General features: G+C 41.7%; 1 protein-coding gene across 2 annotated transcripts; it reads left to right on the plus strand.

Moving 5' to 3' along the window:
- The first annotated feature begins 667 nt into the window (after nucleotides 1-667).
- Nucleotides 668-10,499, plus strand: LG13H12orf43 (linkage group 13 C12orf43 homolog). Of its 2 annotated transcripts, XM_048513772.1 has the most exons (6): nucleotides 668-1,007; nucleotides 2,023-2,068; nucleotides 4,427-4,525; nucleotides 6,031-6,104; nucleotides 6,541-6,634; nucleotides 8,295-10,499. In XM_048513772.1, the coding sequence occupies exons 1-6, from the start codon at nucleotides 884-886 to the stop codon at nucleotides 8,689-8,691; spliced, it is 834 nt and encodes a 277-aa protein (XP_048369729.1). In that variant the 5' UTR covers nucleotides 668-883; the 3' UTR covers nucleotides 8,692-10,499. The 2 variants fall into 2 exon arrangements, with proteins under 2 accessions (XP_048369729.1, XP_048369730.1); XM_048513773.1 differs by lacking the exon at nucleotides 2,023-2,068 and having other exon boundaries at nucleotides 4,427-4,433.
- Nucleotides 10,500-11,329: the final 830 nt, after the last annotated feature.

Raw genomic sequence — 11,329 nt, forward strand, 5'->3', positions numbered from 1 at the left:
GCTTGGTCTAAGATATTTAAAAGAGTGCTTTGACGCATGTGTTTACCCCACTCATTGCTGTAATTAATTTGGGCTCATTCCGCACACGCAAAATAATGCACTTTCAAGCTGCTTTCACAACTGTTTTTGCCATTCCGCACAGCTTCAAAGAGCCCTGAAAGCAGCTTGAAACTGCATTATTCTGCGTGTGCGGAATGAGCCTATGAGATGATTCCGTTTCATATCATGTGGCTCCGCATTTAAAACTTCGTTACAGAGCTAGTTGGCATGTTTAAGCTTTTCATGGCTTTTCGGTGTCCTGGGCCTATCGGTTTGGGCTTTGACGAATTAGGTGTATATTGACTGCTGTTTATAATTGCTAACTAAATATTTTCCAGTTTCTTCTAGTATATGTTATTTTACTGTTTATTGTTCTAATATTTTTTGTGCCTGGTTTGGGGAACATTTTGTTATTAAAATGAGGCGATTTATTCGATCAGAAGAGAAACCATATTTTGTAATTAAAATTAGAGTAATTGGTTATGTTAACTATAAAAGTTTAAATGTTATTCTACAGCTGTCCCTGCATTTGAAGAGAAATTTCTAAGTGAATGTTCTACAAAGTGGACAACTTGCCAATTTCTTTCTTTCTCAGATACTAAGCAAGGTTGGTCCCAGTTAATATTTGGATGGGAGATCCCCAAGGAATGCCAGGATCCTTATGCAGAGGCAGGCAATGGCAAAGCACCTCTGTTAGTCTACTGAAAACTGAGTTGCCGTAAATCGGCTGCGACTTCACTTTTACACATGCATCTACCATACCTGCAAAGGCCAGGAGAGAGCGCAGCAAGCTAGGCATGAACTACAACTCCCAGAAGACTTTGGTTTGAAGGATGCGTTCAGCATGGCGGTAGCTAAGAGCACTTCAGACTCGGAAAGCAGCGGCAACGAAGAGCGGGAGCGGTTGCGAGAAGCCGTATGGGATGTTGCACCACAGCAAGTGGCGGCTTGTCTAGAGTCTTCAGATGGTAAGGAGGGTCCTTGTCCGGGACCGACGGCAATGGTTGCTTGTTCCTCGGGGTGGCTTTACGCGTGGCCGGTCTTTCCAAAACTTTCGAAATAAAACCGGGACAAACCGCTCGGGACACCTATTTGGTCATCGCCTTTCTGTGCAAATGCATTCCTGCTTTTATTGACAGCCAACGGTATTTGAAAGGCCAAAAGTAAAAAAAAGTAACAACAAGCAGTGGAGACAAAAAAACCAGTATCTGTTTCTACTCGAAAAATCTAAATTCAGTGGAAAGTTTCCCGAGGAAGTATGCGTAGGATTGCAGTCTTAAATACCCGGGAATATCTACAATTTTCAACGGTCAGGATAGAAATAAGCAGTGAAGTGGTAAGATCTTTTGTAATACCAGAGAGCTCACCTCCCTTGGAAAGAACATGCCCAAACAAAGTCTTTCTCGGAGATCTTGAAGATTAGGGAGCTTTTTCGTTATTATTAGGAAACTTGTATAAGAATAATATTGGATTACACTTGTGCAAATGTTCTGCAGCATGTGTACAGGCCGTGATTATATCCTTGCAGAAAAAATAAAATTCTGTGACCATGTTGCTGCTACCTTGTTTGCAATGACCTCCTGAAACATACATCACTGTACATAATTTAACTTGGTTCTAGCTGTATCTTACATAGGAGTATGAAGGAAGCCTGGGTTCTAAGGAATGGGCCAAGAACTAAAGGAGGGTGCCATGAAAATACCAGGACTATATTAGCATCACCATTATTTTCTCAAACTGTTATAGAATACTTTTCTCTCGAGTCACACATCATTTTATAGTGAGGATGGTTGGGCAGGGTTTTAACCATTGGGTGAAAACAGCTACTCTAGAGTTCTGAGCTGAATTAATTTATATGATCTTTGGCAAAAGTTGTGTTTATAGTTCACAACAGTCTATTAATAAATACACCGTTTAAAATGAAGTGTTTCCTTATTTGGGGACTGTTTCTAACATTGATTTTTAAAAACTTCTTTGTGTCAGGTAACATTTCGAAGAGCAAGCTGCCATCAGCTGTGTCTAGTATCAGGTATCTTTCATTTTACACAGTTTATTAAGCATCTGAATCCCAACCAAATCTGTTTGAAACTAAACATGGTACATTCATAAGAAACACCAGAATGCGGGTCTTTGGGGTTTGTTCATTCTCAGAATGCATGTTCAAATGCTTCCCCAATATATGTATCACATTGGTAGAGGGAAGACTTTTCTTCCTAGCATGTTAGCTTTCCAAGAGACTTTAATCAATTATGCCTGTATTTTGAAGTTCCCCTCAGCAAGGCATTCAGAGGTGGGTTGCCTCTGAATAGAGTTTCCTTTTTGCCATCACAGGTAATAGCCACTGATAGACGATTCATGAATTTTCTTGATGTCTTAAAGCCACTAGCTTAGATCCAGATTAATTTGCCAGTTTCCATCTACTCCACCCGCTGTATTATTTTCAGGGTCCTGAATCCTGAGCAACATTTCGTGCAGATCAGTGTGTGTGTGTGATGGGTCCCCATGAAGTTCTTTTCTGCTGATGGAAAATTTACTCTGGATCCAAGTCACGGGTCCCTTGTAAAGGGTCTGTGTCAGGTGGGATTTTGACTATGGACCTTCCGAAAATGTTAAATTCAAAATGGCAGTAATTACTGGCCATGGTGACTGCAGGAAACCTCTGCATTCAGAGACAGTAAACATCTGAATGTCAGTGCTAGGAGGCAGCATTGGGGAAAACTTTTGTCTCTGTGCCCTGTTGTTGGCCATCTGGGGCAGCTCGTTGGCCTATGTGTGAGACAGGATGCTGGACTGGATAGACCACTGGTCTGATCCAGCAAGGCTTTCTTTATGTCTGTATCCCCTCATAATTTTCTTTCACTGCCTACCCATTTAGAGTGGTCACTGTGATTAAACTGGACTAACAGAGGCGTATTTTAATGAGATCCTTGATGCTGAGATTTATAATCCAACAAATTTATAGTCACTATTAAAAGATTTTCATACAGATGACAAGCTTAAAATTTAGATAGAAATGTTTACAAAATGATATTCCAGATATTAATCAATTCTTACTGTGTGGTACAATGTAAGCTTACTTAAGTCAAGTAAAATTATGTAGCAATTTATCCAAAGAAAACTGGGGGGAGGGGGGATGCTCTTAGTCCTGGGGAAAAGATACTGATTTATAGATTAACATTTCAAAAAATAGATCCATCACCTGTAGCATCAAAGACCTTTAGGGACAATCCACAAAGACATAGTATTCTTTAATAAACAGTTCCAGGGAATTTATAAAGGTGTCATTAATCTTCAAAAAGACTACTGTTGAGAAAGGCTGAAATGTCGGGGCTCTCAAGACACAGCAGGAAATGTCTATGAGTTCCTATTACAGGGCCTGAAACAGAGCAGACAATAAAAATAGATGAAAGCAGGCAAAGCACCTGGCCCTGCTGACTTTTTTGTGGTATAGAGTTCTAATATCTTTTCACCAGTGCCAACAAAGCTCGCCTTGGAAATCTGAAAGCGTAACATGCCAGGAAGTTGGAGGTAGAACTAAAACCAGAATGTGACCTCCTTAGCTGTGTGTTTACTACTGGACAATCTTTTCTCTTATAAATATAGATGCCAAAATTCGTACTATTTTTTGACCAACTTCCTTACTGTAATTTTACACCCATATATGGGATTTGTTCCTAGTTGGGTCTCCAGTTCAACATATTAGCTGTAGCTGACCAAAGGCCTTCACTGATTAGAGTCCTTTCCATGAATGCAGAGAAGTTCTACACCTTCATGAACAGGAATATCTAAATTTATGCTCCCCCATGCAAAAGAATTTTCACTGATGATTCTATACAATGGATCCTGATACATCACAAAATGTCTGCCTTGTGCATAACTAATGACCTTAGATGTGATCCATCCTTTTCAGAGCAGTGTAAAACAGGGAGGTCCCTTGTTTCTCTGGTATATTTCTCAAGCTCTTAGCACATGCCATATGGCAAATATAATAATACCCAGAATCAAATAATACCCAGAAATGAAAACTGGCTGTTCATGCTGATGTCAGTGGACTTAGAAATGTGTAACTGGGATGGCTCTATTGGTTGCATACCTTTAAGGAAAATAATTTGGAAATGAATCCTTTCCACTGATTTGGGGATTGGCTGTATGGCCTCTTTCAACTGTGTGATTCTATGAATTTACTCATAACAAATGTTAGTCAGTCAGTGCAGTCCTAAAACCACTGTCCTGGAAGTGAGTCCCATAAAATTGGATTTACTTTTGAGGTGGCATGCTTAGAAGTGTTTATTTTTGGAGCATAGTCCATTCTCAGGCTTTTTTTCAAAGAGCAATTGTTTTCTACCAGACTCTAAATTTTTGTTGTTTGTGTCTTCCCCCTAAACAGACGTAAGGTCAGTGATCATGAACAGAATCAGAATGAACTGCAGACTACTCCAGAATTCCGAGCACATGTTGCAAAGAAGCTGAGATCCATTCTGGATAGGTATCAGCAATGGTTTCCAAACAATAATTCTTTGTTATCTCAGAGACGTGTTAAAGGCTTTCTCCAGATATAAGAGAGCAATTCTTCGTTAGGAGAAATTGCCTTTCCATGGGAAGTCTTTAGAGTTGCTGCTGCTGCTTGCATTGCAAATTATAAACCTTTTTGTGCAGAAGGAATACTTGTGTCTGGAGAGAAGTGAGACAGATCCTGGGGGGTGCAATGTATGTCTTCTTTATGCCTTGTTTATGGCAAAGTTCTGGAAGTGTTATTGGAGTTTGTAGGTCTTTCCTTGGTGTTAGTTTTGTGCACTCTGTGTCTTAAATGAATTATCTAACAAAAATCCCAGTTGCAAGTATATGTTAATAGGGTCTGAACTTACTGAGAGTGAAATGGGGGAAAAGATCTTGGAATCTTAATAGAAAGCTCATTGAAAGTGTCAACCCGGTGTTCTGCACCAACGAAAAAGGCAAATTCTATGATGGGGATTGTTAAGGAAGGGATTGAAGATAAAACAATCAATATTTCAGTGCCCCTTTATAAATCTGTGGTGTGGCCTGATTTGGAATACTGAAGTGCTGGTTACTGTATCTCAAAGAGGCCATTGCAGAACTGGAAAAAGTACAGAAGAGAGGGACCAAGATGATTAGGGGGTTGGAGTATCTTCCCTATGTGGCTAAGAAGTCTGAGACTTTGCAGTTTAGAAAATAAATAATTAAAAGGAGACATAATGGAGGTTTGTAAATTAAGCATGAGGTGGAAAGAACTAACAAAAACATTTTCCGCCCTATCCCAAAATACTAGAACTCAAGAGCATCCAATGAAGCTGATAGGCAGTAGATTAAGGTTGGACAAAAGGAAATACTACTTTACCACAACGGAAATGTGGAATTCGCTACTGGATGACATAGTGATGGCCATAGGCATAGACAGTTTCAAAAGGGGTTAGAAATATTAATGGAAGATAGGTCTATCAGTGGCTAGTGGGAACCTCTCAGTACCAGTTCCAGAGCCAACATCAAGGGAAGGCCTCAGTCTCTATGCCCTGTTGTTGGATCTCCAGAGGAAGTGGTTGGCCACTGTTGTGAGACAGGATGCTGTACTAGATGGACCATGGGTCTGATCCAGCTGGACTGTTCTTATGTTGTCATGCATAGAGTTATTTATCAAAGGGCACCTTTATTTTTAATCGGAGAAGCTGGGTTCCAAAGGCTTGGACACCTGATCTTTTTGTTCCTCACTAGACCTCTCTTTTGAGACCTTACTTTGCCTTGTTGTAGTGCAGTGGAGGTTGGACAGATTATGCCCTGCAGGTCAGCTCTTGTCTTTTTTACTGCACCACTGACATTCAAAATCTGCTGCTTGAAGTGGTCTTTTGAATGAACTGGAGATTATGTACCCACTATAGCTCCAAGTGTGGATTGCTGGGGATAGAATGCTGGGCTTGTTATATGAGTATTTAGCTAAACCTTCACAATATTATGTTGACATTATATTCTTCCCTGAAGCTCTATCACCATCTCGGAGCCCATGTTGGGATGTGTGCAGACTTGCACAAAAGCCTTGGAGGCAGATGATGACAGTGAGTTCTCTGTTGTATTTGCATTTGCTACTTTATGCCAACCCCGGTTTCCTCCAGATTACTTTCCCCTGCATATTGAACACCTATATGCTGGAGTTGCTGTATCAGGAACTCCAGGTCAGGCTCTACCCTGGGGCTGTAGCATAGCCAATGAATGCTCTGTGGCTGTGTATGCTGAGGCCTCGAGCACATGAGTGTGTGCATACAACCTCAGCTCCTGTGGTTGGCCAGAGCAAGTATTGGTATCAGGAATCTGCATTCTGCCCCAACAATATAGTCTGGCACCATCTTCTGCAGTTGCAATGGCTGATGCAGCAGCTTCTGGGTTGCAGAGTCCACATTACGATCTAGATTTGAGTGCAGTACTTCCTGATCTGGCTCTGATTTATTGGTTATATTCATTTCTTTCCCCTCCTCCCTCTTTTTAATGGTTTAGGCTTTCGCCTCTTTTCCTCATCTATCCCAGGAGCAGATGAGAAGGCAGAACCTTCACCCTTGCAAAAGAAACAGCCGCAGCATTCCAGCTCCAGGTGAGATGTTACCGTGCTGTGTTTGTCCTTTAGAGGCTGTTCTAGAGAGTGAATATGAATGTAAAAACTCTACTGCACAAGACAACTTGGAGGCTGCTATTGATGGGCCTTGCTTTATGAAGGAGGGCCGCTATACTGTGCACATTGCAAAGATGCCTCTGCTCTGGTTTTGTGGAACTTCCTGTGCTCACGTCAAGGTGCTGTTCATGGATGGGCCCCACATCCCAAAGAGGTTGTGCTGTGACTCAACTGACAGCAAATCATAAACTAGGTTTAGACAATGAAGATAACTGGGAAAATGCCTCATAGCTTTCTCTGCTCTTCCCTTAGAGCAACGTTTCTCATACCAGGATCTGTGGTGGTATCCAGAGTGTCCATGAGTCCTTTATGAGGAGGAAGAGCAGGCCTTGTCCATGCCCATCAGACAAACATGCAAACAGAACCCTCTCAGTTTTCTGATAATGGGGGCCAAAAATCCCCTGTCCTTCATTTGAATGTTGAATACTCACAGAGCTGCTGCTGCCCACTTCCAGATAACTTCAGAGCACTACTAGAAACATATAGATTGGTTGTTGGAGGCTGATAGCTTAACCCAAGGAACTCCTATATTGGTTCAGTGGCACAAAGAGGTACAGTTCTAATGCAGTCACCGTAGTTACTTCAGGTATAAAACTGAACTCTTTTTCACTCTTATTTTTCAATGCAAAGAAGTTCAGCATAGAGAGTCATACTTTACACAATTATGTGTCAATAGACAATAACAGTCAATCTTGGTTTTTAGTTAAATATCAAAAGTTCAGGTTTTGTATGATGTCAGACTTTTGCTATTCCTGTCAGCAGATCAGCAGATCAGCTGGACAGCTGACTAGAAGTTATTAACCAACTGGAAAGGTTGTTGCTGGGCCCAGCACAAAATTCCTTTGAATCATGAGTGAGCTAAACATTCCCTTCTCACTGGACACAGTGTGTAACACACTTCTCTCTGTGATACACCTCTGAAGATGCCGGCCACAGATGCAAGTGAAACATTAGCAACATGATCTACCAGACCACAGCCACATAGCCTGGAAAAATCACAACAACCAGATGAGTGAGCTTGATCACAACTTGGGTCACAGCCTTTGTAGCCGGGGTCATCTGGCATCAGCCACTCTGAGATGTGACCTTGTAGGCCTTGTACAGGCCTTGTGTTGTACAGACAACACAAAACTTTTTACTTAAACTTATTTTGAAAGTGTTGTGATTTCACACCTTCTCGATCCCAAGGGATCACTGTTCCTAACAGAACTTGATAACATTTTGTAGGGTGCAGATTCTAGTATCTTTATAAAGGAGATATAATATGGTAAGAACTTGTGTGTGCATACACAAACACCCTGATTGCTCCTTTCCCTGGGAAGACTGCAATGTCTATATGCAACTTAAAATTGCCTCCATTTGCTTGTTTTGGTTGTGGAATCTACATTAGCTATGGTCGCACGCTTCTGTCTATATTGAGTTGTGTGTGCTGAATGAGCAGCTTGAAAATCTTCCCAGACGCTCTGCACAGTTGAAGTGCATAGTATCCAATTGCACAGGTTGCCCTGAAACTGTAATGTAGATGTTTGGTGAATGTGGAAGGAATGGGTTTCACTCCATGATTTGCTTGTAACTCTTCCAGTGAGACCGATGAAGACCAAGAATGGCAGAGGTGCCAAGAGGCTGCTGTATCAGCAGCAGATATTCTAAAGCGAAGTGGCCTGCAGGCATCGTTCCTGGAGCTCAGCAATGATCGCACAGGCCAAACCACAGAATCCCACCAGAAGAAGAAGAAGAAGAAGAGAAAGAAGAAGACAAAAGTGAAACAAGAGAGTGACAATGAGAAGGTCATAATAGAAAAGCCACATAAGAGGGTCAGTGTTTGGACTGAGGAGCCCTCATACCTTAATGGGGCACATGAAAGGGAAACTCATGTGACCACAGAGGACAGTGGGCTTTCTAAAGAGGTAATGGTGATCAAGAAAAAGAAGAAGAAAAGGAAGAAGAAGAAAAGGAAGAAGATGGAAGCAAGGACTTAACAGGAGTACCATCTATGAGTGGCAGAATATGGCTCTTGATGGTGTGTCCCATGGTCAGAGGAAACACAGGCATCAAGCTTTGTATTGTATAGCCTCGAAAGACTGGGGACCACCCCTACTGTGCAGGACATTTATATTATGATAAGAGTTCTCCTGTGAATATTTTGGAATGAAGGAATTTGCATTCCAAATAAATATTGAGTAGTATGTTGAGACACCCAGAGACAACTGTCCTGAATTGCATGGAAATCCCAAGACCCAGAGCAGCCTGCCTAAGCTATAACCCACCATGCTGAATCCAGCCTTTCTGCTGAGTATCAGGCTTGCTGGGCATTTGCTCCTTATTTTTACATTTCTAAGTTAGCATACAGGTGGTTTATGGAGCCCCTCAGCGTACATGGCTAGGTGATTTATGTTCAGCTTGGTGAATCACAAATTGTGGAGCAACTGTCAGATATACTGTCAAATTGTGATATACTTACAAATTGTGGAGCAACTGTCAGATATACTGATCCCCAGGCTTACAAAAAACTGCTGCATGCGGTAGAAAAATGTCTATGGAAAATTTTTTGGGAACTCATAGATTCTCTCCCTCCCGTTTTTTGCAGCTGAGTTCACTTGAGACCTGAGTTCATTTGAGATCTAGTTCCGTTGTTGTTTCAGAGTTAGCTCTTCTTTTCATTTCCCTGCCACCACTCTCAGATTTAATTCACTTGCTAGTAAATCTATGAAAGTCTGATAAAAGTGTCTTCTCTCAGTCTCTTTAAATGCAGACAGGAACCACCTTGCCCTGCCTTCCGTTCACCTTTGCCACTGGTGGTAAAGCACACAGAGCTGCCCTAGTGGCTCACAGAAAATATAGTTTTCAGTAGTGCACCAAGCACCCTTAGGTTTTGCAATATTTGTTCAGCCACAATGTTCCAGACGATTTCCATCTCTTAAGGAAAGGATGGCCACTTCCAATAGAATGCTTGCTAAACTGGTGATCAAAACCATATTCTGCCACCTTGCCTGACAAATTCTCAGACTCTGTAATTGGGGCTGTCAAGAAAGAATGGGCATCATAGTTAACAGAGCACAAATGCTCAGGCATAGTCAGGGAGTTACAGGCAAAATCCAAAGAGTTCTGTGAAAATGTGGACTAGTGTCTTGTGACCAGAAAATCTTTTTTCTTTTCTTTTAGGAGTGAAACAGTAATCAAAAGTTCTAGCATGTTATGGTTAAAAATTGACAAGATTTTGAGAGGCCAGATGAAATTGCTTTGGGGCAGAACTGCATTTTCTTGGGGATATTTTCAAGTCCATGATCTGGCAGCATGCTTCAAAACCCTGGGAAAGGCAGAAGAGAGCTTATTAACATCTGGTACTGCCAATCCACGAAAAGCATAGGGTATATTGCCTGCTGTGTGGGCAGTGATTGATAGATGTGTCATTCTTAATCTTCTGCCAATCAGACACACGGGGAGAAGCCTCTGATTTTCCTGAGAGCTGTTGGTGCCTCTTTAAGGAGCCCTGCTTTACATAAATTTAGAACGGTACAAGAGGGGGCGTAGGAGGAAATGCACAAGAAAGAAAATCCCTTCAGCCCCACTTCCTCCCCACCTTTAGCTCTTTCTGACCACATAGTTTCTCCCATTTTCACTCCTCCCCAGCCTCCCAATTGCCCATTATCACCCCACCGGATATTGTATAGTTTTATTTCTGTATAATCTGTACCTGCAAATGTAGCGGGGAAAGAGAAATGACCTTAAAAGCTTATCTTTGGTTACCTGATAAATAAGAAAAATACACAATGGTCTGGTTGACAGATTTTCCCCTCTTCTTTTGATTTTACTGAATTAAATATATTTACAGGATAAAACAGAACAGGCGTTTATGGAGGACTCCAATGGCTGTAGGAAACCTCTGGCATTTCAGGAGACCTAACTGCAGATAGAAACATTCTGGAAACTGATTTTCACTGTTGGCACCTGAAATAGGCAGTGACTACTATTTGCAGCGTAATGCTCTTTAAAAAAATAATTTGCTCTTTTTCCTTGATTCTCTCCTCTGGTTTTTTTCTTTCAGTACCTTGTATGTGAACAGGTTTGTTTTCATTTCAGTAGCAAAATGGTCTTGGCTTTTCTCAATGTGATGTAGCATCATTGAGGTCAAGAGTTAGGCTGATGTATTGTCCTTACCCAAAACAATTGAGTAAAACAGAAATCCACATTCTGCATTTTGAAAGTGGGGTAATTCTGATCTAAGATGCAGAGCATAGTTCTGCTTTTGATGGAAACTGTACACTAAGCATATGGCTTTCTCTCTCCTTGCCTGCACTAATAGTGCATCTTTCTAAGACATGGGGGGCAAGCCCGGAGCAAGGGGGAAACTGCGCCCAGGGCATGCGTGCACTCTGCGTCCCTGCCACGCCCTGGAATGCCCCCGCACGGGCGCTTGCCGATGGGAGGGTGAAAAATTCTTAGCTTCTGTGATTCAGAATTCCTAATTCTGCTGTTCTTTAGACTGTTGCTTGGTTGGATAATTCTGTAGCATTTGAAGAGTATTTGGTGAAAACTGAAGAAAGCAGCTTGAGGTTCATATAGTTCTGGGGGGAAATAACTGTGGAGGGATGCATGTTGTGTGAAGCCTCCTCTGAA

This window comes from Sphaerodactylus townsendi, linkage group LG13 (genome assembly GCF_021028975.2).
Source record: "Sphaerodactylus townsendi isolate TG3544 linkage group LG13, MPM_Stown_v2.3, whole genome shotgun sequence".
Classification (NCBI taxonomy): domain Eukaryota; kingdom Metazoa; phylum Chordata; class Lepidosauria; order Squamata; family Sphaerodactylidae; genus Sphaerodactylus; species Sphaerodactylus townsendi.